We start from the raw sequence: 25784 nt of genomic DNA, 5'->3' as shown, positions 1-25784 counted from the left end.
TTCTCATTAATCTAGCATGTGATGTTACAGATTATATTTTTCAAGCAATTGACCAAATGAAATTATTTATTTGGCTTTCAAAACTATATAGATCCTAAATGTAAATTTTTTTAAAAATTTTAAATATAGTCTATGGATATGGTCAGCTAATAGAGTCTTAAGGGATTAGCCCTTTTTCACAGAGTAAGTTGCCCCTATGCTGGGGTAAACTCATCTTATTTTCACCTCCAAGAAATCCAGTTTTTGGTTTAATCAGCTGATAACAGCCAAAGCATTAGCTAATAGGATGAGGTTTGACCTCGACAAGTTCATATCGCCCAAACCATTTGGTTTGGGCTGCAACATCTATCCCCCAAACAATTTGTTGATATCATCTTGATTATCAATGAGTGGTGGATGAATCAAAATGATCCATTAGGAATACATTATCCAAAATGAACTTCCCTGATCGTTCTTTTCTCGTCTTGCAACAACAGATCACATCTCTCGTAACAAAATAGATCGTATACTTTGCAGGAGTCATCGATGCATCGGACTCCATTCAACTCATTCATATGTTCAAAGCAAAGGATTAATTCCCTCAAAAATAGAGAGGAGCTATATCTATGATGTTTTAGGAAAAGAAGATCTCAGGAGTGATAAGTCTCAACATGTTCTACTGTGTTAGATGACATTTTGGGCTCTGGTGCTGAAGGAGCTGTTTGTACCCATCAAACTCGTCCACAAATAAAAGTATCCTTTCTCTGACACAAAAAGAAGAAAAAGCAAAAGTTGAATAAGGCAGAGAAGAGCTCAATACTGAAACCCTACATCTAGTATCTTCCTGCTTAATGTCCAATAAGAACAATTATGCAAACACAAAATAGCATTTTTGATATATATGGTGAATTAGATCTGTGAAATATGCATTCGAGCTGTTTGCAAATTATGTAATTATATAGACTTCTCGGTAGTAGACTGAATGAACTAGTTAGCCTTTATGGTGAATTCAGTAAAATAAGATGGAAGATATGCATTGATTGTCACAAGTTCTATAACTGCAAAGCCACAACTTTTGTTCAGAAAAGAACACCAAAATTATCTCGCAATATAAAGTATAGCCATCCACCAGAAAAAAAATAAAAATTCAATGTTTTATGTGCGATTATCTAAAGCCCTTCCACCACATACCTCAAAGTAATCATGCAGCAAAAGATTCACAAAGCCAGCAACCAGAATACATTAAATTCGTCTTCAGATTCAAGTAAACTGTGCAACAAAACAATAAGAGCCTTTTAAGTGTGACACTTGCCTTTGCAGTAGCAGTCTCTTTAGCTGACTTGTATCAGCCACGCCCACGCCCTCCACCTGTGAATTTGAAGTCCATCATAAAAAGATCATGAGCATGAAAAGAGCAGATTGGGTTCGTCATCCATATAACTATTAAAAGGGCACAAAAAGGGCCGATTGGGTTCATCATCCAGATAACTATTAAATGCATGGACGAAATCAGTGAATGGTTACCTCTGACACCACCACCTTTACCACCAGCTCCACCCCTTCCACGACCACCGCCCTTGCTGCTTCCATCATCTTGACCACGTCCAATGCCTTTGGCAGGCCTCCCACTGGTGTCGTCTCTACCTCTTCCCCTTCCGCGACCAACACCAGGTGGCTTCCTATCTGCAGCAAGAACATCCAAGAAATGAAAATAGCACCAGATGTTGAACACGAAGAAAAACTGCATTCCGAAACTGCATGGACTCTCAAATAGAACTGCGAGCTATCCAGTTCAAGTTGAAATTAGACTGCCAAAATATGGTTTGCTACTTAGCCTAGGATCTGAACCAACACAATCCTTAACTACCAGACTGAAAACAGCACATGAGGTTGGGCTTGCTTAATATTTTGTTTTTGACCTTTGTCCAATATGAAATTATCTACTATGCTATGTTTCACACACCTTCAGATTCACACTAAAGACTTAAAACAGGATGACATTTATGTCCCACTTTGTGACACACCATGGTCCATGGTGACAACTGCCCACCAGAGTGGTAAATGAAAAAGATGTGCCACACATTATATCATATGAAAGAGATTGGGAGCCCAAAGAGCAACAATTTCATTTTCTTCATCTACTGTCCTTATTTTTGGTACACAGTAGTCATCCATGAAAAAGATGTGCTACACATTATATCATATGAACTCATGAATTAACATGGACATCAAGAATCTCACAGTAGCTTAGGTTTATAAATAATTCTAAAGCATAAAGAATCTCAAAAATTACCAGTGCGACTCTTGCTGGTTTCTTCTTGTACCTTATCAATCACCTAGAACAGCAAAAGTTACGATCAATCAAATTGTCGGTCATGAAACATATTTTCATAATAATTCAAATTAACAAAGTGCTTATTGCAGACACATCAGCTACTACATATAGTAGTAAAGAAACCTCGCACAGATAAGAAACCAAAAAGAAAAAAAGAAAAGAACATCAACAAATATGTGGCTTTCAACAATATATTTAACAAGACACGAAAGAAGGAAACCTATGTTTGTGAAATAAAAATAACTTAAAGGCAAAGGGGTTTAGAAGCATGTCAAAAATAAAAATAACTTAAAGGCACATGGATGTTGTGCAAATCAATCTGTGGTGGTTCCAACATCTCTCACTTGTTCTCTTAATCTTGCAGCAGTTCTTCCATCATATGTAACCTTTGAATAGGGATAAGGTACATATTCTTCCAATTTTGAGACTTAATCTCAACAAAAAATTATATATTTTGTTGGGACAAGAATAAGAATATTAAGCAAAGTTATAGATTAAAAAACTGTGAATAGTGGAAGTGACTGATGCCCACTACAATTGCATAATGTTAATGTCACAAGTATGTCGCTACAATCAATCAGAAATATTCATGGTGACTTGTACTTAGTGTTATTCATAGAAATAACAAATACAATATGCATAGTGTCAACTTCAATCACATTTACAGGTTTGCATCCCAACATCGTAAGTGCTCTAAGGAATAGTGAATTCCCATAGAAAGCAGCACCACTTTGACACTCGTATAGATGAGTTCTTCAAGGACATTCAAACCCTCTTTGAAGGCTATGGACAGAGTGAAGCTCTTCCTCTCAAATTGCAGGATAGCACTACACATCATATGAATGATTATAGAAATTATTTAAGTGCTCAACAATTTGTTCTTACCAAATGAACCATTTCTTTGGGTACCCAATCACAAGGTTAGATTGTCAAGATGACATGCGATGTGGCCAACCTCATTCCCCTTGATTTTTTATTATTTTTCTAAAGATTCCCATAATTGAATAATCAGTTAGGTTATTATTAGATCACACATGATTAATAAAAATAGAGCCTTGATCCAATAACTAAATTCTTTCATGCCTCACGTGGATCGATCTGATGGGCTTTCTATTGTAGGGTTTTCCCTTGGCCATAGCAAAAACTGCTTAGCTATAGCAATGCGTGCAATAGAATTTTTGCAGGTAGACTCTTGAGCCAGTCTGCTTCCCCCTTTGAGAATAATAGGGTATTCTCAAAGGGCTGACTAGAAGAACATTCATTTTATGAAGATTTAGGGCCGACTCAAAAGAGGAAAGATATTTTAAATGATGCATCTTGAACCCCTAAAATGTTATTCGGTTCTATACAATTTACTTTTATCTCAACTACTAGAAACCTGCAAGCTTAATTACTTTAGGAATTTCCTATAAATTCACTAACTATAACTTTTGTAGCTAATTCCCTCATTTTGGTACATATAGCTAGCCTAGCAAGATATCCCTGAACTCTAAAGTACCTTTAAACTTCTTGTTCTATTTTTTCAAAGCTCATAAGAGGTCTTGTCACTTTACTCATAAGGAACTCAGATTTAACATGCAGAAAGTCACACAAACCCCCATACACTAAAAGGTTTGAAACTAACAAATTGAACATTAACCATATCATTGTCTTCTTTTTACCCATTCCAGAGCTCCATTCCATTAAGGTGCATAAGAGGCAGTAACTTCACAGATAAAACCATGAACTTCACAAAACCTAGCAAGCATAGAGGTATACTCATCATCCCTATTTGATTTGAACATTTTTATTTTCCTTTTAAAAAAAATTTCAGCTTCAAGTTTATACCATAAATATTTTAAGCTTCATCTTTAAATATTATTAAATATACATTGGAAAATTTTTAAATATTTAATAAAAGTTATAAAAGAATATTTTACAACCATGAGAGAGAATATCATACATATCATGAACCGCTGTTTCACCTGGACCACTACAAAATGGGTGATACATATCGGTCCAATTATGAACTCGTACACAAACCACCCCAGCTTTGAGCAGTCCACTTCGATCTATTAAAAAAATTTAATTAATGTTCTTTAGGGCTCGATTCACGAGCCTTTTTCAGGCTTTCTTCCTTCAGTCATATGTTGCTCAGCATGCACCACCAATAGGTACACTTCTCTCCTCTTTCTCTTCACAGGGGCAGTTCACTCCGACCCATTAAAAAAAATAATTAATACTCCTTAAGGCTAGTGCTCACCTCCTTCAGTTGTCCACCTCAAACTGTGCACCGCCAACGAGCATACTTCCCTCCTCTTCCTCCTACCCCTCTCCCTCCACTGCCTCCTCTTCTTTCTACCCCTACCTTCCTTCTCCTTCTTCATCCTCCTTCCTCATCCTCTTCCTCCATCACCCCTTCCTATTCTCCTTCTTCCTCTTCGAGTCACCATTACATTTGTGTATAGGGGTTAGTACACAGGTGCCGATCGATCCGACCAAGGACCGATATGGGTCTGATACTTGAAACGACATTCCTTGATATGTGATATCATTATGAATAAGTTCAAGAAGTTATGTATGCCCCTCATCAGGCTCCCACCCTCTTCCCTCCCTATTCACCAGCAACCCCACCACTGTCTCCTCACTCCCCTTTACTCTCCCTTTTCTTCTCTTCTCTCCTCTCTCTGAGGCCAACACTCGTTGCTGCCACCCTCTTCCCTCCCTATTCAACTCCTCTCTTATCTTTCCTCTCTCAAAAGCCAACAACTATCACCACCACTGCCCTCCCTCTTCTCTCCTCTCTTTGCTGCCCTCCTTTGTCATCCCCCCTCTGCCTCTTCCACATATTCTCCCCTCTTTGTGACCTAAGGCTCTGATGAATTGATGATTACTCTAGTTATTGCAACTATGCCTCCACCTACTACTGAATCTCTCAACCTATATTGCCATCTAGCTTTGCAATTGCCATCTAAGGCACTAATTGTCTATCAGTACTATAACTAATTGAAATTCTACCTTAATAGGAGGCCAAATAATCTATACAACTATATCAGAAACATAAGTAGTTATAAAGTTCATGGGTCTCAACCCAGGCTCACAAGATATTTGTTGTGAACCAAAACATATTTAGCAAGTGTTCATTTCCAGATCCATAAAGAAAAAAAAAAAAAAGAAAAAAAAGAGGACCTGGCACCAATTACATGGCCAACTATAGCAAGTTTCCAGCTGATCTTTGTTATTCAGTCTAATATAAACTATGCAGAAAAGTTTCTTCAATCAGCAGGCATAAAACGTTCAATCTGAATACTTCCATCCGGACTATATCTACCACATCTGATAGCTCGTAGCCAAAGAACAAAGACAAGGCAAAGCAGTCAACCTAATGGAAAGACAGAAAGACAGATCCACATTTTTATCACAAGATTATGATGCATACCTCGTCTGGAACTCGAAGATACTTAATGGTATTCCCACGAATATAACACTCAGGCATCCTCCAAAAGCGATCACCATCCTACAACCAGAATGACATCCTATAAGAAACATGAATATGAGCCACACCATCAAAATTCCAAAACTGAAAACAAAGAACAAAATAGACGAAAATAAGAAAGAAAAAAGCTTTTACCTTTGAGGTACAAATAACCTCACGGAGGTGTATATTCATCCAGGTATCGCAGTTCACCAAGTGACCATTGTAAGTCTCCCCGTTCTTCAACTCCACCAGCTGCCCATCAAAACGCCACATCAAACACGAGCACTACCGACAAAGTAGCAAAAAACCTAAGACGAAAACGAGAGAAGCTAAAGGCATCCGATCCTCTTACCATAGGATGCCCTTGTGCTGTCTTGAGAAGTGATAGCGGAAGCTGAAGCGTAGTGGCAAGAAGTCAACATCAACATCTGTCGCAGAAGAATTCACCAAAGAGAAAAGAAAACTAGAGAAAAATTACCATCCTTGCGAGACACGACGATCAGATCAACAAAAGATCGGAAGAACAAGCGACCAAAAGGATGAGACGCGGCCGCGATTCCGGCGACCGTCGAGCGGAGCTGGATGCGATCGACGTTGTCCGTCGCGACGGAACCCAGAATGAGACGATGAAATAATTAGGCGCAAAACCCTAGTTATACCGACGATTCAAGCCGGACCGTCGCGCACCGGCCCGCGTGGGTCCGGTTTGGTCTATTTTGATTCGTGTCGGTGGATAATTTATATTCTCGCGCCAACCCAATAATAATAATAATAATAATAATAATAATAATAATATCATCAATATTTTTTCCCATTTTTTTATTATTTTATAAATATAATTAATATATATATATTAATTAGGATGCTTATATTATCATAATTTATTTATATTGAATGAGTCAGGAAATGAATAAGATATATACTTATGTGAATAGAATTTCTAATGAATTACAATTGAGCCCGATCCAAAACCAAAGAGAGACAAATGAATAGTCTGATTCGGTCTTGATCCGACCTACATCAGGAGAATTGATGCTGCCCAAAGCACTAAGGGCTACTGATCGTGGAACTTGAGATGCTTCCCTCAATGTCAAGGAGGGTTTTGATTTGATCATTTCGATACTAAAATTATTATTTTTTAAGGTGAGTAACGGGGTAGCTATTTGTCTTTGTCTTTTATAATCGATCTATTTTCAACGAACAAAAAATATTATTTATTTTGATTTTACTAACATGACATATTTGTCAATTGACTCTTTCTCATTTTCGAACATATGATCATCACGTGTCAAACTCTAAATGAAAAAAAAGAATAATATGATATTATAATAATTATTATAATTTAGCTTAACTCGTAAACATGTTGACCTTGATAAGAATGTGTGATCAAATCACATGTATATAGCCTAAAGCAGCCCCATAATCGATTTGAAAAAGATTAAAAATAAAAGCTTGTAACATACATCTATATCATCGTAAGAATATAAAAGATCCTAATGGGGTAGCATCACTAAAAGAATATCACTAAAAAAATTAGGAAAATATTTTTTTTTAGTAAGTTATTATTTAGTATCATCATCGTAAATTTTCCGGGCATCAACTTTTCTTCAAGGTCATCTATATGAATAAATCAAGGCTGCATTATTTGAAAATATCTCTAAATATTAATTTGTAATCTCAATTTTTATACTCATGTCAAATACAAAATCATCAATATAAAGAACAATGATGATTATACTTGAGCATGTTTTTGTTTTTGGTACAAAGTAGATTCACCTTACTTTTAATTTCACTGTACCATAGATGTGATCATTTCTTCAATCCATTTAAGTGTTTTTTTCAACTTATGTAGTATACTTTCATGACTTTCACATAAATATTTTCGTCTAGTTCTTCATTCAGAAAATATTAATTTTACGTCAAGTTGATATAATAATCATCATCTATGAACTGCTAAAATAATAAAAGTTATAATGTTACCAAGGTGTGTGACTAATACAATTGCCTCATCATATTAATTAAATAATATTGATAGTGGTTTCCTTTCCCTCTTTAATCTGTTGAAATTTATGGCATGATAAAGAAAATTATTTTTACCACTGCAGAGGAAATTGACCAACATGCTATGTTGCTTTATTGCCTAAAACTCTTATATGTAAGAACAAGTTCAACAGGAAGAGTGACAGAGACCAAGAGAGTATCATATTCTCGGCTTGGCACAATTTTTACACTTTTAAGTACTCTTAAATATTCTTGTCAGTGATATGAGTAGAACATAATAGCTATGTTCATAATCATATTTTTGTTAATTATACCTACATAAAGAGAAAGTGTTTGATTGCTACTCTCAAGTGTCAGAATAGCATAGCCCTCTGCCTTTGCCTATACCAACTCCTAATGCAGACACCAGGTAGTTGGTAAGTGTACTGAAGCTGCTTGTTATGATAACTACAGCTTATCTAATTGCTACTAGAGGTTATTTATTCCATCAGTAAGTTTAGGAGTTTCCAACTGCATGAGATTGAATGCTTTCTTAATGTTGATTGCTCTTAAATTATGTGTTATTCGGTCTTTTTCATGATTCAAATAAAGAAATTAAAATTTTAATCTGTTCTTGCACTTCATTGCTTTCCCTCCATTGAATGAAGGTCATGTGCAGTATCAGAAGGTTGGTGGATCAAAGTGGATGATTTAATTGTGGTGAAAGCTCAAGAAGCTCAAGAAAAAAAAGAAAACCATAAAAAAAAGATCAATGTAATTAAAAAATAACACCTATGAATTATGATAAACCTTGAAAGAAATATTTTTCCTTTTTGTGGTGGTGAAAGAAACAATGCAAAGTTGATGATAAAATATTATTTATTCTAATGACAAAAGAATGGACAAAACCTACATCACAGGAATCTTCCCTGTGTCCTACATCATACAATTAGAGTTTTCCTTCTTCTATCACTCTTTGGGAATCAGATGACATCTGGTGAAGGAATCTTAAACCTCCCCTTCATACAATTAGAGTCCAAAACTTGCAATTCCTTAGCCAGTAAGAATCAATTAAGAAGAAGAAAATATCTTATTTTCCATCCTCATTAATCGAAATTACTTCACATTCTCCAAATGTTGAAGGCTTTTCTTTTTCTTTTGCCAGAAAGGAGTTCATATCAATCTGAAACATGAATCTATCTCATCTCAACAAACAGACAACTGATATCAAAACAAGATCCAGAAAAGAGGAGAAAAGACTAATATTTCAAGAACCAAAACAACCAGAATGAGATGCAAGTCAATCTGCTAACATAGCAGTTAATGAACGAGAGCACAGTTCACTGAATCGACAGAGAAGCTGCAGTCGTTGTACTCAGTGGTGATCAGTAAGACTGCAATTGTTACAACACAAAACTTTTGAACCATGCCTCAAGCCAAGGCGTCTCCCCTGACCTATGCATCTGATGATGGTTAATGCTGACAATTTCTAGTTCTAGATGATTAATGTCAAACCTACTGGCAAGCATTTTTCTTCAACCATTGGGTTCCCCAGTTCAGGTTTTGCTCTTTATGTTTCATGGATACAACTAGGTTTGTGAGCTCCTTCATGCTGTAGTTCAGTATACAATGTTTGTCTTTGTTGTAATGTTGCTCCTGTTATTGAAAGCCAAACTCAAACAAGAATCAATTAAGTGCCTACCTACTTGAGAAGCTCAATGAGACTCTTAGTTAATATTTCATAAAGCAAATTACATCATACACGTATGGAGACTGTGGATAACACCAAAGACCTTAGCTCTAAATGCACAAAATATAGTTGCTATCTTGAGAAAATACTGCAATCAATTTGCTGGGTAATATGTAATCATTACATGGTCAGTTCACCCTCCATGTGCATATGAAGGAGAATGATGACAAAGGCCAAGTGAGTTCTTCAAGTTGTTTTTCTCTTTTAGTCTGACATTTCACAATTAAGCAAGCTCTACAGAGATCAATTAATACATAGATCTTTCACTGAAATATTATACTCAGCATAGAAGGGTCATAATGTATACTCCTGTTACTGTCATTTGGTAGCAAAAGAAACATTTTTAGGATCTCACATGTGAGAGAACAAACAAAGAGCTTTCATGTTAAATCTGGGTTTAACTAAAAAGAAACTTATACTTTATTCTTGGCGAAGAATTTGATTCTTATTCGTGAACATAAGCAATGAGTGCCGGATCACATAATCTTGCCTTTGTTATTTTCTGTGTTCATATTTTTATTATTGATTTTCTTATTGTTCTTTTGGTATTAACTATTAAGGCCTTCTTTCCCCATGTCTTGAACATTGAAGCTATTACAGGAGCCTGAAGGTAATGTCATGGCCCATTTTATCTAGTTTAGCAAGCACAATAACAATTCCTGAAGCAGTGGAATACTTGGCGAAGCTCAGTTCTTTTTCTCTACAGAGATCTAAATCTACTGAACTCCAAGTAGATCCCTCAATTAGCAGATGAAACCTAAGTGGATAAAACTATAACACAAGATAAAGAAAGGCTTATGAACTGAAGAGCAAGAAATGAGTTCTATTAGACACTGCTTATTTTGACACTTCATCAAACACCTGAGGGTCCTTAAACAAGCCATCATGCAACACCAGCCTACTGCACACGCAAACCATCAAACCTTGACTTAGATTCTGAGGTCAACAAAGGAACAATCACCTCATCTTTCTGCGCTGTGTTCGTTGCTACTTCATCTGTTCAGCTTCTAGTCCTCGTAGGTGCGGCACTCGTCGGTCTCAGGGTTGTCCTTGCAGTACTCCTCCAGGGGATCGCTGGTCTTGAGCTTGTCCCTGGCGTGGCTGGCCGCCGCGCTCAGCTCCTCAACCTCGTCCCACGCCGCGGCGCACTCCCCGCTCGCCGCGTCCTCCGCGCACGTCTCCTCCGCTTTCTTGATGCTCTCCACCACCTTCTCCGATATGTTCGGCGGCGTGGACGGCGAGCTTGCCACCAGCACCAGCCGGCGGGAGGACGCTCGGCGGCGGCTGGCCCATGGAAGGCGGAGCATCCCTTTAGACAGCTGTGGTTTTGGGAGCTCCGCCTTCGAGGAGACGACGCCTCGGGCGGAGGTGCTCACACCGGCGGGTGCCGTCGCCATGGCTAATCTCTCCGTGACTACACTAACAGTGATGGTGATAAGGGAGATTTCTTAATTGGTCTGAGAAGCCAGGGAGGACACACAATCCTTATCCTCTAACAGCCAATGGGATTGTACCACGTATGCCAAAAATTAGATATGTAATATGATCTCTTAATTTATCATCGCTTCATATTGATGCATTAGCCAGTCTCAAGGAGTTTACGGTTCGACTAGACCAATTAACCCAATCCTTAACCGGTCTAATTGGTCGGTGGCCTCTCCGCTCGCCGCCTCTGCGCTCTTTCTGTTCTCGCTTTCGTTAGCTTTCTTCTCGATCCCAAACGCCAACTCTAATTAGGGCTTCTCCACCTCGCCCTCCATTTACCGGAGTTCGACTCAAGCCCCAGTCATTCGATTCTACCTCTCCACGATCTCGCGACAGACATGTCGAAGAGGAAGTTTGGCTTCGAGGGGTTCGGCATCAACCGCCCCGCCACCTACAACTTCGAGCGCGCGTCGGCACCGCAGCGTCTCTACGTCCCCCCTTCGTCCCGTGTCGGTGGACACGACAACCACGAGGACGCTGACCTCGACAACATTGAGTACGACCAGTCTGACGCCCCCGACCAGTCGCCCCCTAACGGAGGCGATGGCGCCGGCGACGGAGACGGCGAGATCGACCCCCTCGACGCATTCATGGAGGGCATTCAGGAGGAGATCCGCGCGCCTCCGCCGGGCTCCGCGAAGCCCAAGGATAAGGGCGATAAGTACAACGAGGAGGACGATGATGATCCCGTCGAGAGCTTCTTGCGGTCGAAGAAGGACGCAGGATTGACTCTGGCATCGGAGGTTCTTCACGCTGGGTATGAGTCGGACGAGGAGGTGTATGCGGCAGCGAAGGCGGTGGATGCAGGGATGATTGAGTATGACTCGGATGACAATCCCATTGTCGTGGATAAGAGGAAGATTGAGCCGATTCCGGCACTGGACCATAGCAATATAGACTATGAGCCTTTTAACAAGGACTTTTACGAGGAGAAACCGTCAATATCAGGTAAAGTTTGTAGCTTTTCTGCTGTTCTTGATGACCGAGTTAAGGTCAATTATGGTAGTATCACTTTTCGGGGTGAATTGTAATGTTATTTTCTGTTGTGCTAATGGATGCCTATGGCTGCTTGTTATTAGAGTTTTTACTATACTATAAGATTTAGGTTGAAACATGAGGCTTTATGGGTGTTTGAAACTTAACATGATTCATGGAATGAGATATACTAACCAAACTGTCTGCTAAGGATAGACTTTTGATACTGAAACAATATGAAACTTGATTTTGATGTTCTGGAGAATGTACTTAAGATCCTCAGCTTTTATCAAACTGTCTGAGATGCTGAGATATGTTGAAAATAACATTATGATGAGAAGTAATACTAGTAGTTTGGTCTCTGCCGCTCATTCTTTTAAATAATATTAAAATGTTTTCTTTTTTTTCTATTTAAAGTACATGACTCTTCCTTGTTTCACTAAGTATTTCTTTCACATGAGGTTAGTTGTCAGTTAAATCCACCTCTCTTGAGCAGCGTCACTTCATATGGTTATAAATTTTATGATTGTCTGCTGTAATATGATTATTCCATCATTAATCCTCATAAGGTGTAGATTTAAAGTCTTAAACACTTTAGCATTTTTGTTGCTTTTAGTTAAATCATCGTGTATTGGTCTTGTTTCAAAGACTTGTCTGCAGCAGTTTCCAAAGCTAAGAAGGAGGTCTTATCAGCTATGTAATTGTTAACTTAGTATTGTCTTTCAAGGCACTATGTAAGAGCTAGTGTATAGTAAAGATACTCTAAATCATGTATTTAATATCTTTTTTTTTATAGGAATGAGTGATCAAGATGTCACCGAATATCGGAAAAGTTTAGCTATACGTGTCTCAGGTTTTGATGTGCCGAAGCCAATCAAACTCTTCGAAGATTGTGGGTTTCCTACTGCATTAATGGGTGCGATAACAAAGCAGGGCTATGAGAAGCCAACAACAATACAATGTCAGGCTCTGCCCATTGTACTTTCTGGTATAGACATTATTGGCATTGCAAAAACAGGTTCTGGTAAAACTGCTGCTTTTGTTCTTCCTATGATTGTCCATATTCTGGATCAGCCTGAACTTGACAAAGGCGAGGGTCCTATAGGCGTAATATGTGCTCCTACAAGGGAGTTAGCACATCAAATATTTCTAGAAACTAAGAAGTTTGCCAAACCTTACGGAATATGTGTTGCTGCTGTGTATGGTGGAGTGTCCAAACTTGATCAGTTCAAAGAACTTAAGGCAGGTTGTGAAATAGTTGTTGCCACCCCGGGGAGACTGATAGACTTGCTGAAGATGAAGGCTGTTACAATGGTTAGGGCAACTTATCTTGTACTAGATGAAGCTGATCGGATGTTTGATCTTGGCTTTGAGCCACAGATACGATCTATTGTTGGTCAAATTAGACCAGATCGACAGACTTTACTTTTCTCGGCGACTATGCCGTACAAAGTTGAACGTTTAGCAAGAGAAATTCTCTCCGATCCTTCAAGGGTTACAGTTGGTGAGGTGGGAATGGCCAATGAGGACATTACTCAAGTTGTTAATGTGATTCCTTCTGATGCTGAGAAGATGCCTTGGCTTCTTGAGAGGCTACCTGGAATGGTTGATGATGGGGATGTTCTTGTATTTGCCTCGAAGAAGACTACAGTGGATGAGATTGAAGGTCAGTTGATTCAGAAAGGATTTAAAGTTGCAGCACTTCATGGGGATAAGGACCAGGCCTCCCGCATGGACATTTTACAAAAGTTCAAATCAGGCATTTATCATGTCCTTGTTGCAACTGACGTGGCTGCCCGTGGACTTGACATAAAGTCAATTAAATCGGTTGTTAACTTTGATATTGCTAGAGATATGGATATGCATGTCCATCGGATTGGTAGAACAGGCCGTGCTGGGGATAAAGATGGGACCGCATACACACTTATCACACAAAAGGAAGGACGTTTTGCAGGTGAATTAGTCAACAGCTTGATTGCTGCTGGTCAAGATGTCCCTACAGAGTTGATGGATCTTGCTATGAAGGTATGCCTTTAAAAATTTTGATTTATCGTTTATGGACTTCGATTAATTAACATAGGAGCATGTACTGGATCCTCAAATTTGCACATGTTCTGTAAAATTCTGCATCTTGGCATGCTGGGTCAGGTCGAAGGACTGTCCTAACTCATCGTAACTCTGGATGCACCCTGTCCTAGTCCAAACAATCAAACCTGAAGTTGTGCTTTTGTTCAAAACTAACTCGACCAGGTCATCACAAACTAAATTCAAGTAGATTTTTTATTTAAACAATGAAACCTGATGCCGGCTTTTTTTGTTCCCCAGCTAAACCCAAGCCAACATTAATTCTATAAAATATAATTGCATGCTGACACAAAATACAGTTTGTAGTCGGTGGGTGTGCACTTAGAACACTGTTGAGTATTTATTCTGCATGTCATTTGTTTTATAACGCATCAACTAATCAGCTAAAAACTCAAATTCTGAACCTAAACAGATGTGAATTTTCTTCCATCCATCTTGTTTCTTGAAGGTGTTGCTGTTTGATTTTCCTATCTGATTCTTTTTAGAAATATTAACCTAGCTGTATCCTTTGATTCATTTTTTCTTTTGAAGGCATGTAACCTTTTGTTCTCGAGAACAAGTATATGCGTGTAAGGTGTTACGTCAAGTTAGATCTTTTTTTTTTTTTTTGCAAAATATGTTCATTGAGGTTTCAATTGAATTCAGGATGGGAGGTTCAGGGCCAAACGTGATGCAAGAAAAGGATCTGGTATGTGTATATAGATTACTGCATGTGATTCCAAGGAGTAGAAAGTCCATATTTTTATTGTTTCCATGCTTGTTACTTTTACATGATTTCTAGTATATTAAACATTTTTTTGGCATAACTTTCAGTAATTTTAAGTAACCTTTTCTCAGGTGGAAAGAGAGGGGCAGGCAGAGGAAAAGGTGGCAGCGGAAGTGGGCGAGGTGTGCGTGGTGTTGATTATGGACTTGGCATTGGTTACAATCCTGAGTCAGCAAATGCAGCACCATCTCATTCTGTTCAGAGTCGGTCAGCTGCTGTCAATTCATTGAAAACCGGAATGATGGCACAATTCAAAAGCAATTTTGTTGCTGCCTCTTCTAATTCTAAGGTTCCTATATCCTCTAGCACAAAACCAGCTTTACGGGGCTTTGTTTCTGGCGGTTCAATTGGTGGAGAGGCATTTAAAGCACAGTCAGTTGCCGTTCCTGCCTTTGGCGATGAAGGAAGCAGAATAGTGAATGGGAATCAGAAAGGCTCTGAAAGGTTAGCCTCCAGAAATTGATTTAATTTATTTTTAAGGATGCATTTACACATCTACCAAACTGCAAAATCATGATAATCTTGACTTTAATTGTTTTACTTTTGGTGCACTATGATGATTCGAGGAGTTGATATTTCCAGTTTCGTGATATTGTTCCTCCACTTCCTGCTTCACAATTAAAAACCTTCTAGGAAATTTCACCCAGTAGAATTTAGAGCGGCTGAAAGTTGGTAAATGAAATTTGAAATGTCGGCCTTTTAAGATTTATACCATGGTTAAGGGTTCCGATTATGCACTTCAGAAAATAACTTTTTTGCTCCTGTGTATTATATATCGATTCTTTTTGATCGGTTGTTTTTCTTGATTGCAGTTCTCGAGATAGACCCAGAGAAAGAAAGCGGCCTTCCGGGTGGGATAATTGAGCTTTTGTTTAAAATTTTCCAATGTAACGGTAAACATCGTGCTGTAAATTGTTAATCTGGTCATGCGATGGCATGATTAATTGATACCTAATGCGTTTAAATGTACTTGCTTCTGCAATTATCAAGATTAATTTTTCAGCCATATACTGCATTTCTTTCTGCATGTGCTGGTAATGTGCAGACCCAATACTACATCAGTTGAAACATTATCCTGACATTTGAAAGTGCCTGCTCTGTGATTGCATTCCGTGCTTTATGGGTGGTACAAAATTCTCTGGCTCGTTCCTACAAATCTTTGAAAGCATTAGTGATATTGGAGTTTCCTCATATAGAATCAGACGTATCGTCGTTGTTGCATGTTTTGAACCGTGGCATATTAATACTACAAGAGTATAAAAGTAGCAATTAACTTTTGACGGGGTCTTTTTTTTTGTTTTAATAAGATTCGACCAAGTGAAAATTGTGAATGACACGATTACCATTATGTGTGAGGGTTAATTGCAGTTCATGTACTTAGATTGTGGTTTTTGTGTTTAAAAAAATTATATTGAGATTTTTATAATTTTAAAAGTGAAATAAATAATCTTATTTATCTTATAACGTCGTCAGTTATATTGATGAAAAATACAGCATGTTTTTTTTCGTCAATTATTTTTTTTCATAGATAAAAAGATAAAATTATTTTTTTTATTTTTTACGGTGAGCAACTTGGTGAGTGTGTTGTCGGTCACGAAGAGAAGTTGGATAGGGTTGGAGACCGCATAGTCAAAGATAACCTCCATGGAGGTGTCGGTGAGATCGAGAAGGCGAAGGCTCTCATAAAGAGGGGGAGGCCTAGTTGCCTTGCCTCTTGGTTCGCGTCTTGTTACGTCATCGGGATGCTTAGGGTCAGTGCAGCCCCCTCCTCGTAGCGAGGCAACTCAGCATCTACCATGGCATCCCATTCTCGATCCTCGCCCATGCCACCTCACCCACATCGTCCTTGTTCTCACACTCGTTGCCTACGGTTGGTTTCGACAGCGAGACTTGGATCGATGACCAAGGCATCCTCCTTCTCTCGACTTCCCTCCAATTGACCCCTTACGTGATGTCGCTCCCATAGCTCACCATCTCGCAATTGAAGCTCGCCACCTTCATCCTCTTCTAGGTGGCCCAGCTCATGCTATTGTGGAAGTGGATGCATAGCATCAAATCACTATAGAAGCTCTCCCCCTTTCGTCAACAAGCGCTGGGCCTCGTCCTTTCTACTTGGCTGTCAAATCGGTGTGTTGGGTTGCCGACTGCAAGGAGGATAACCTTGGTGGCAACGACGATGACAACCATGCCTTAAGCATCCCAGCAATGGTCGCTCTCGCTACACCAGGAATCAAGCAAGACGACAATCACTCCTTAAGCATCTCGACTATGATCTCTCTCGCTATGCCAAGAGCCAAGCGGGACAACAACGATGCCCTGAGCATCTCGACGGTCTCCCCGTCTTCATGAGAGTCTCATCGTCACCTTTTCTTCGATCGAGTGGTCTTCAACCATAGTAACTCTTCCCAATATAAATTTTTAAGTACATGAACCACAATACTAATAAGATCCGGGTATAATAGGTAAAAGGTAATTAACCCAAATAGTTAATAAGATCGATAAATATTAGCTATGGTGATTATACAATTAAGATATATAATTTCATTATAATAGATGGGTCATTACAGTTTCCACTGCGTTATCACGGTTTCATCTGCTTTCCAATGTTCATACCCTGCAATGTCATGAGCTTTATCGACAGGATCATTCAGGTTGCATTCATGGTGCGTAGAGTTCCCAAGCCACCGTAATGTCTATCCTCCAGTTAACACGACTCGTCGGCTTCTTCCAAATCTCGTCATTCCACTCCTCCACCTTGGAAACGACATGGATGGGCTCCCTATAAGTACCCCCCGAATCTTTCATGTTGTCATCGATCAAAAGTTGTCTTCTTCTTCTTCTTCTTCTTCTTCTTCTTCTTCTCCAAGGCTATCGTATCATGACCTCCACAGTGCGAGCTCACATTGCTGGTTCCTATGTGACGGTCACCGTCACATGCGTGGCTTCCACTGTGCTAGCTCAATTACCTACTCTGAGGTCTGCCAGCGGCTACTCTAAGCTTGTCGTAGGCTTTGACGTCGAGTGGCTCTCTTCCGACCGTAATGGCAAGGCCGCACTGCTCCAGCTCTGCAGTGGCACTCAGTGTCTCATCGTTCAGCTGCATCACTTGGACTACGTTCCAGTATCGTTGGCGGGCTTCCTTGCAGACCCAACAGTGGATTTCGTTGGAGTTGGCATCACCTCAGATGCTCAGAAGCTTAGGGAGGACTACGGCTGGGGAGTTCATAACGTGGTGGAGCTTGCTCCTCTTGCTGCAAAGAAGTATGGTCCGAATGCCGGACAAAGTCTGGTGGATCTCTCTCGTTCTGTTGTGGAGATATCTATCGATAAGCCTGCAAGTGTGACTTGCAGTGACTGGACTGCAAAGCATCTGAGCCATGATCAGATTGTTTATGCTGCTACTGATGCTTATGTTTCCTATCTCATTGGTGAGAAGCTGTTGGCCAACTAGCTGTGGTTGTGGCTAACTTCTGTCCGATGTTTTGTCTGCTTTCCTACTGAATCGTTCTACTGGAATAAATGCATCATAAATCTACCTCTCTCTCTCTCTCTCTCTCTCTCTCTCTCTTAGTTTATAATATCTCCCTATCCCAAGTTTTTGTTGGTGACTGTTATTGGATGATCAGTAAGCTGATGCTTGTGGATCAGTAGACCACATGCACATATAAGATGCAAAAAGTTTTAATTGAATATAATTCCAATTAATCTAATACTAATGATTTCCTGAGGCTAAGCCTTGGCAGAGAGAGAATGACCAAGTTGAATAATTACAAAAACATATTAAAAATTGTGTTTCTCAACATTAAATCATCAAAATTTCTCATTGTTTTTTGGGCCAAACTAACACCAAATTAGATTCCAATTACCTAATTGGCACCATTACATTCTTCCAAGTAACCATTCATGGAAGCTATTATAACTGGATATGGATACATGACATGTATCCCCACACACAACAAATATGTTGATATAACAAAACATGAAAGGAACATGACATTTTATTGCATGGATATAACAAATATGTTGATATAACAGATATACCATCCCTTGCATACTCATCTTGAAGATATAATTTGGTCCCCTTTTGTCTTAAACATGCATGGTAATAAGCTCTCCATTAATCAAGCATGTTACTTTCAGAAAGCATAAACAAATGCATATCTAATTAATTCCAAGTGGCACTAGTTTAAAGGGAAAAGATGAACTCAAAGAAAACTGATGTCCATGTTGAGCTCACTGCAAAGTAGCAAAAATGCAATTGCAGCCTTGTATCTTCAGCATCTGATGAATTGGCTCCTCGATCAAAGTGCATAACCTGCCAAATACATTTTACTACAACAAATGGCAATCCCTGAAGGTTCAAGATATGATCCTATGATACAACATAAATCTCAAAAGCAGATGCATGAAATTTTCCTCTTTTTTTACAATTTTTATATTTTCCTATTCATTTAATATTGAAAATTAATGAATGATGACAAAAATCATAACAGAAAAATCATGCTCTGACTTGTTATCTTACCATTCCTTCATAATCTTTCAATAACATAAAATTGTCAAGTAGGTATCATGTCTACTAGTCCACCATCCATTCTTTCAGCCTTCTCTCCACGCTCACCTGACGATTAGAGACCAAATAGGAGAGAATATTAACTTTATGTATTAGTAATTTAGATTGAATGGGATAAGCATTTTATGACATTTTTGATAATGAGAAGTTAAATAATCAGTCAGAAAACATAAAAATACGCATGAAGAAGAGGTAAGATAAGCTATGAGCATCCCTTGGGTGATTTTTTTCCTTTACAAAGGCCAAATTTGAGCTGCATTAACTCGAAAATAAATGAGTAGCACGTAAAAAAAGTAGAGCAATGCTTTTTGCATGTCCTACCAGTACGAATCCTTATTATGTCCGCAACAGGTACCACTGAAAAAGATGAAATCTCATCAGAAGTTTTTACTGGAGAAAAAATTCAAATTGTAACTATTGAAAACCAATCTTATAAATAATGACACTGACAATGAGATTAAATTTCACAGATTAAAGAAATCAAAGTTCAAACAGATGCAATGCACAATGTTCAGATTTCATCCTGAAGTTATCAACTTTAAGTTATCTTTAATTTGCTGAGAAGGTCTATGCAAATTCGGCAAGTTAAATTTCATGGTGATACAACAAATTCCAGTATAATTATGTGTCATAACAAGTCGCTGAAAAATCATTTCTGTTACATAATGACATACTAAAATTTATTATGAATGGTCACTTTTGAAGTTACAAGTCACAACATCTAGCTAAGAACCCTTCCCATATGAATTTTCTGAAAATTTTAAGTTAAATCTAAATCAGCATTAAATAAATCTCCAATTAAATCACCAAAGAATAATAGAAAAATGTTGGTTTCTTTTAAAACTTATAAATTCCGGGTTCCAAGTTTCATGTCCTTTAAAAGTTATGTCAATACTTACCTGTTTGCAGTAATGAATAGATATGATGTGTCAAATAGACAATCATAGTATACATGCCTTAACAACAATGCAAACTGAACAATCTAAGAACAGATCCAGCTTGAAATTTAAAATCATTTTCTTATGAGTTAGAAGAAAACAATTATGAAAGGAACTCAGCACAAAGAAGGTCTATTCACACAGTATATGGACTAGAATTGAAACATGAGCATTATTAAGACCAAGTTAAGGAAAAAACAACTTTTGGCATCCAGAATACATGAGGCAACTCAATTTCAATAAAGTAAGTTTTTTGTATAAGCAAGAAGATTTGCAAGGCAGTTGAAGTAACAGAAGTTAAGGAAACTCAATTTCACTTCCCATGTTTCAAGAAGATTACATAAAGTTCTTTTACATGAGGCAACTCAATTTCAATAAAGCAAGTTTTCTGTACAAGCAAGTAGACAATTTGCTACTTCAACTTTATGTTAAGTAGTTGAAGTAGCAAATTGTCTATAGCAAAAATAAATGAAGTAGACAGATCTAAATGGTGCTAGTTCATGAAGATTATTTAAAACTTCCGATAAAAACTACATAACTACATTCTCCACTGATTCCATATCTGAAGCATCTATAGTGCTCACTGAAAAAGAATCCTAACAACCAAGTACTTCATCTATCCCTGGGGGCTGAGATAACTAAGGAACTACTAGCAGATGATGAGAATTATCCAGGTAGTTTTGCAAAAAAGAACTGCTGCACAACATGACTCGGTGAACAACTTAACATGAGTCACCACAAATCCGGAAGCATACCACTCCTGATCCCACCCTGGATGTGTGATGTGCCAGCCAGTCACAAATCAATTCACAACATGAAATTAGCACACTTAACCATAGTGGACCCTAATTTCCCTCATATATAATAACTCAAAGGATTGTATATCATATATAAGATAAAGAAACCCACGATTATCAGAATTAAACTACAACAGAGAAATTAATCTTACAGAAAATCTTGCCATCACCAATTTCTCCTGTTCTTGTTTCTTCAATTATTTTCTCAAGTACAGCTTCAACCTATGCCATCACCATATTATAAAGAGCAATAGTAATTAATTGGAATAAATAACATCATTAAATACGAAATATAGAAGAGGTCGCATGATAAAAAAAATATCTAAATGATTTTAAACATCTCTCCATTAGAGAACAAGAATAATTTTAAATCTTCTACCAACTACTATGCAGTTATGGTTTGACACAGGCAGGTTCAACCGAATTTATGTTCCAAACATCACCAAGTTCTGAAATCACATTATTATCATGTAGTTCAACTAAATCTCTATGGCATCAACCACAAAAATTGAAAACTCATTATTCTCATGTTAACCCAAGTGTTCAAGGCATTTCAGCCAATAAAAGCATGTCATTTTCATTGTAAAGATACATGCATAATAGTTCCATAGTTGTTGTTTTTCTCATCCTTTTTATATGTACTGCATAAATTGCAGTCAGAAAGTGATCATATCTACTCATGGCTACAGATTATAAGATGTAGCACCCTAGATATGGAAAATTATCATAAGTGTCATCATATTTCATCTTGATCTCATAATCAACAACAAAAAAGGATACATGTCTAACCTACTTATCTACCTGATCTTTGCACACCACTATCTCCATTTTAACTTTAGCTATGAAGCTGTTTTCTGAAAACTCAGAACCTGAAAATTCAGAGCAACAAATTTATTACCAGGAACAGGCACATGCTTAAATATTAAGCTTTCCCAGTAAGTACAATAGCATATATAAGCAAAGTTTTTAGAAAGAATTCAATTCTTGCTTCATGTTAAATAATCCATAACCAAATCAACAGAAGATTCAAGAATTACATATATTACACACAATAGATAGCTCTTTCTAAAGCTCGATAATAAAACAAGCAGACAACAAACAGCAGCTCTTACAGGACTACCGATCTTTACACTAAACAACATTGAACTTTAGGAAATCATATTAAATAACTTTGTTGCATTCCAATTCACCTTCTTTTTTCATAAATCCTCATGATGTTCATTAAGAACATGAATGAGGTTTTTTAATCTTTATCACATACTGATATGCTACATGTTGTTCTATATCTAGGCTGCTTGCAAGATTGTGAAGTATAATAAATATTAGATTAAAGGAAGGGACAGGATAGAATGTGAAACCCCTGTTTGCCTCAATATAAAAGAATTAAAAATCCTACAGCTTATACTTGATGATTATAATTTATCAATAATATGTCAATATTTCATTTAATGCTGCTGAAATTCATGAGGTAGAAGCTCAATCTTGTCATGAATGGAACCAACCATATGCTTCTAAGACTGTGCCTGTTTGCAAGGCCACAAAATTTATTTGGGTTTCTTTTCCAGTTGTGAGCGAAGAATATCAGTTGCAGCAGTTGGTGTTAGCTTCACAGTTTTGATCCAATTTCAGAATTTTAATTAAAAAATTAGAAAAAAAGGATATACAAGACAACAACAGGAAAACCGAAAGTCCCAACTATTTAGAATTGGCCATATGAATCTCTTGACACCATTGAGATTTATAAAAAATCATATGTTTAGTTAAGTTTAGAGTACTTAAATATTTATTTATAGTTTCTATTACGATGTTTTTTTGTCTTCCTCTACTTCTCCTCGTATCACTAACATTAATCATTGCGCCTATTCTGACTATCACATCTGGATGTCTCCTAAGCATATGCTCATACCATCTTAAATACCACCACATTTGGATGTCTCCTAAGCACAAGCTCATATCATCTTAAATGATTTTCTCTTATCTTATCCTCCATCAAAACGATACTTAGTTGTTCACGAATTAAAAAAATAAAATTTATCTTTCCTAGTAACTCTATATATCCAACTCAAAATTCTCATCTTGACAACACATACTTTTTGTATATATTGTTTCTTAACTGCTTAACACTTAGATCCATAAAACATTGTTGGTCTCACAACTAGCTTATAATTTTTTTTTAAATTTCGAAGGTATCTGATAATCATACAAGACTCTTGATATCCCTCATTATTTTAATCATCGTATTTTTACTTTATGAATAGTATCTTCATCGATCTCTCCATCTTGTTAAAAAAAAATATACAAGACAATAAGAGAGAAAAAAGAAGTATTGTCTTATAACAATAAGAGAAAAAAAAGGATATACAAGACAATAAGAGAAAAAAAGTATATGCATCATATTAGAAAAGAAGTATTGTCTTATAACCTAATAGCTTAAACTTCTAGGAAATACTACCATCAAATTTCCATGTGGATCCCATCTATTTGGCGCAAACCCAAATACAGGATCAATTAAAATGGACCTCCAGCATAGATTGAGGCCACTGAGATGCTACCGAACAAAACGGAGAGAACAACAGATGGATAATGAAACCACACAGCCTATGCATAAATTATGAGTTAGAAGGAAATGGAGAATATGTAAGCAAGGAAAGGCTATTCAATTCATCCATTTCTATCTTCATTCCTCTTCTAATGATGAATCTAACTTATCAGTCTTTTGCCTGTTTTTAATGTGCCTCTGTTGTTCACTCCAATAACCACATTCTTGCTTGTTGGAATGCCAATCAGCCTACCAAACCATCACTATAGCTTCTTTAATTGCTTGCCAAGTGAACAGCTATCATTGTGGAGCTATCAAATAATCCAGCAAAGAGGAAGAAACTCCAGCAATGAGTCTTCACTCTATTTGCCTGAGGCTCAGATTAGAAAACTATGGATGATACCAAGGCTAAGAGCCTAAGACTAAGGCTAACTTCTACTTTTATGCTATTGTTATAACAGAAAAGAAACTATGTAAAATTCCACAAAATGTGATACAAAGATAAGAGTCGCATTCTTATGGACATGCAGGATCCCTATTGGTAAAGGCCGTAAAGCCAGGAGGCCTTTTAATAAATTGACACTATAATTTCCTAAAATATTTCCTGTGCTGAGGTATCCTGACATATCTCACCTTATCGTGTAAGAAAGTGTTCCACCATGTTTGATGAACTATCTATGATGTTGCTATGTGTTCCACCACTATGTTGTTGGGCATTCCATAATATTACCATTTGTCCATCCACTAAATTTGGTCTTAACTCCATCAGGTAACTATTGATTAAACTAAGTTAACTAATGGACTTGGTTTAACTCAAATATGCTAACTAAGCAGGCTCTTTGACTCATTTTGTCAGCAAGAAAGCAGATCATTTTCAGGGTGACAACAATTGTTCTTTTGCAATAGTAGTTTAAAAAGAACCATAAAGACTAATTCCAGATGTTGCATAACAAGAATAACATACAAGAATTTCTTTTCAGCCAATGATAGATACACATCCAAGTACTTTAGTAGGAGATTTTATTACTTGAAATTTCTGGTAGACTAGGAGTTAGACATCAACAAGATCCAGATTTCGTACATCTTTAAGTACCAATCAATCAGTTGGTGAAACAGAAGTATGATATTAAGATAGTATAACAGAATACATCCAAAAGCAGAGATCCAGACCAGTCAGGAATCTATTTGACTGGACAAAGAAATACAAGCAGTAAGCAGAGTTGAAATAAAAGAAATTTTAGTCTTGCACATATTAGCAATATGTCTGGTGAGCAACTACCCTTCGACTGCATAGTCAAAGCAAATGACCAAAACAAGAATACTAGAATGCACATATTCGATCAAAACAACCGAAACCAACAAGCTGAATTGACAGAATGACTGTCATGTCAAACCAACGATAAACCAGACCGCAGCACTGAACAGGAACATACCACCATGCCTCTCTGTTGAGCCACCTTGTGCCCCAAAACCTCGAACGTCAGAAACTGTAACTCCCCGAATTCCCATTTGCAGCAAACCCTAGGTCATGACAAAATTAAGTCCTAGCTCTCTGAAACCAATCAAAACCATACAAGAGTTCCTCTTTTATCTTACCGATGAAACATGAGGAACTCTCCATGACCTGAACTCCCGTTTGACCACACAAAGAACAATTTTTTTAAAGCGAGTCCATGAAACACAGTTCCACGCCTGATCGAGAACAGAAAGCTCAAAACCTTACCTCATAATCGCTTCTATCTTGTAAAATTTAGCGTCCGGAGTATATTCTGCTTCAAACGCAGTCAAGAATCAGATGGGACAAAGAAGAATTCATCGTAACCAGCAAATCTCGTCATGGTCGCAAGCGACAACACATCTTTGCGATGTACCTGGAGAGGAATGGGCTATAATCACCGGGCGGACCGAGCGAATCGTCGCGCCTCCGAGCCTTCCGTTGATCGGAGAAGCTCTCGAAGATGAAATGGGATACTTGGGGTTGGGAACCAGGACGGAGAAGCCGACCTGAAAAGGTCTTAAGGGGTCGAAAGCCCTCAATTTTGCCGGAGAAGTGAGCGCCGTCGCCATCATCTCCTCACTCGACCGGAGGTGAAAACCTGAGACCTCGTTACAACTGCGCGCAAAACTA

General features: G+C 37.8%; 5 protein-coding genes across 5 annotated transcripts; 2 read left to right on the top strand and 3 right to left on the bottom strand.

Moving 5' to 3' along the window:
• Window positions 1-489: 489 nt before the first annotated feature.
• Window positions 490-6393, bottom strand: LOC135598401 (probable U6 snRNA-associated Sm-like protein LSm4). The gene is made up of 8 exons (XM_065092127.1): window positions 6250-6393; window positions 6124-6165; window positions 5925-6023; window positions 5733-5810; window positions 2273-2315; window positions 1504-1662; window positions 1292-1347; window positions 490-743 (listed from the first exon to the last, which is right to left on the bottom strand). Exons 1-7 carry the CDS (start codon window positions 6250-6252, stop codon window positions 1325-1327), a joined length of 447 nt encoding a protein of 148 aa, XP_064948199.1. The 5' UTR covers window positions 6253-6393; the 3' UTR covers window positions 490-743; window positions 1292-1324.
• A 3892-nt stretch (window positions 6394-10285) lies between these two features.
• On the bottom strand, window positions 10286-10938 carry LOC103987191 (calvin cycle protein CP12-1, chloroplastic-like). Its single transcript, XM_009405421.3, has one exon. It carries the CDS (start codon window positions 10896-10898, stop codon window positions 10509-10511), a length of 390 nt encoding a protein of 129 aa, XP_009403696.1. The 5' UTR covers window positions 10899-10938; the 3' UTR covers window positions 10286-10508.
• A 158-nt stretch (window positions 10939-11096) lies between these two features.
• Window positions 11097-15818, top strand: LOC135598400 (DEAD-box ATP-dependent RNA helicase 24-like). The gene is made up of 5 exons (XM_065092125.1): window positions 11097-11934; window positions 12758-13986; window positions 14692-14734; window positions 14884-15256; window positions 15625-15818. Exons 1-5 carry the CDS (start codon window positions 11325-11327, stop codon window positions 15674-15676), a joined length of 2307 nt encoding a protein of 768 aa, XP_064948197.1. The 5' UTR covers window positions 11097-11324; the 3' UTR covers window positions 15677-15818.
• A 1872-nt stretch (window positions 15819-17690) lies between these two features.
• Window positions 17691-18263, top strand: LOC103989529 (uncharacterized). The gene has a single exon (XM_009408402.3). The coding sequence runs from the start codon at window positions 17691-17693 to the stop codon at window positions 18261-18263; it is 573 nt and encodes a 190-aa protein (XP_009406677.2).
• Window positions 18264-18833: 570 nt separating this feature from the next.
• Window positions 18834-25783, bottom strand: LOC103987206 (nitrogen regulatory protein P-II homolog). Its single transcript, XM_009405450.3, has 9 exons — window positions 25528-25783; window positions 25380-25425; window positions 25253-25280; window positions 25090-25177; window positions 21919-21986; window positions 21270-21339; window positions 19704-19739; window positions 19335-19430; window positions 18834-19127 (listed from the first exon to the last, which is right to left on the bottom strand). Exons 1-8 carry the CDS (start codon window positions 25724-25726, stop codon window positions 19369-19371), a joined length of 597 nt encoding a protein of 198 aa, XP_009403725.2. The 5' UTR covers window positions 25727-25783; the 3' UTR covers window positions 18834-19127; window positions 19335-19368.
• Between the last annotated feature and the right edge of the window lies 1 nt (window position 25784).

The sequence above is a fragment of the Musa acuminata genome, chromosome BXJ2-1 (assembly GCF_036884655.1).
Source record: "Musa acuminata AAA Group cultivar baxijiao chromosome BXJ2-1, Cavendish_Baxijiao_AAA, whole genome shotgun sequence".
NCBI lineage: Eukaryota > Viridiplantae > Streptophyta > Magnoliopsida > Zingiberales > Musaceae > Musa > Musa acuminata.
This window is presented reverse-complemented; position numbering and strand designations above follow the sequence as displayed.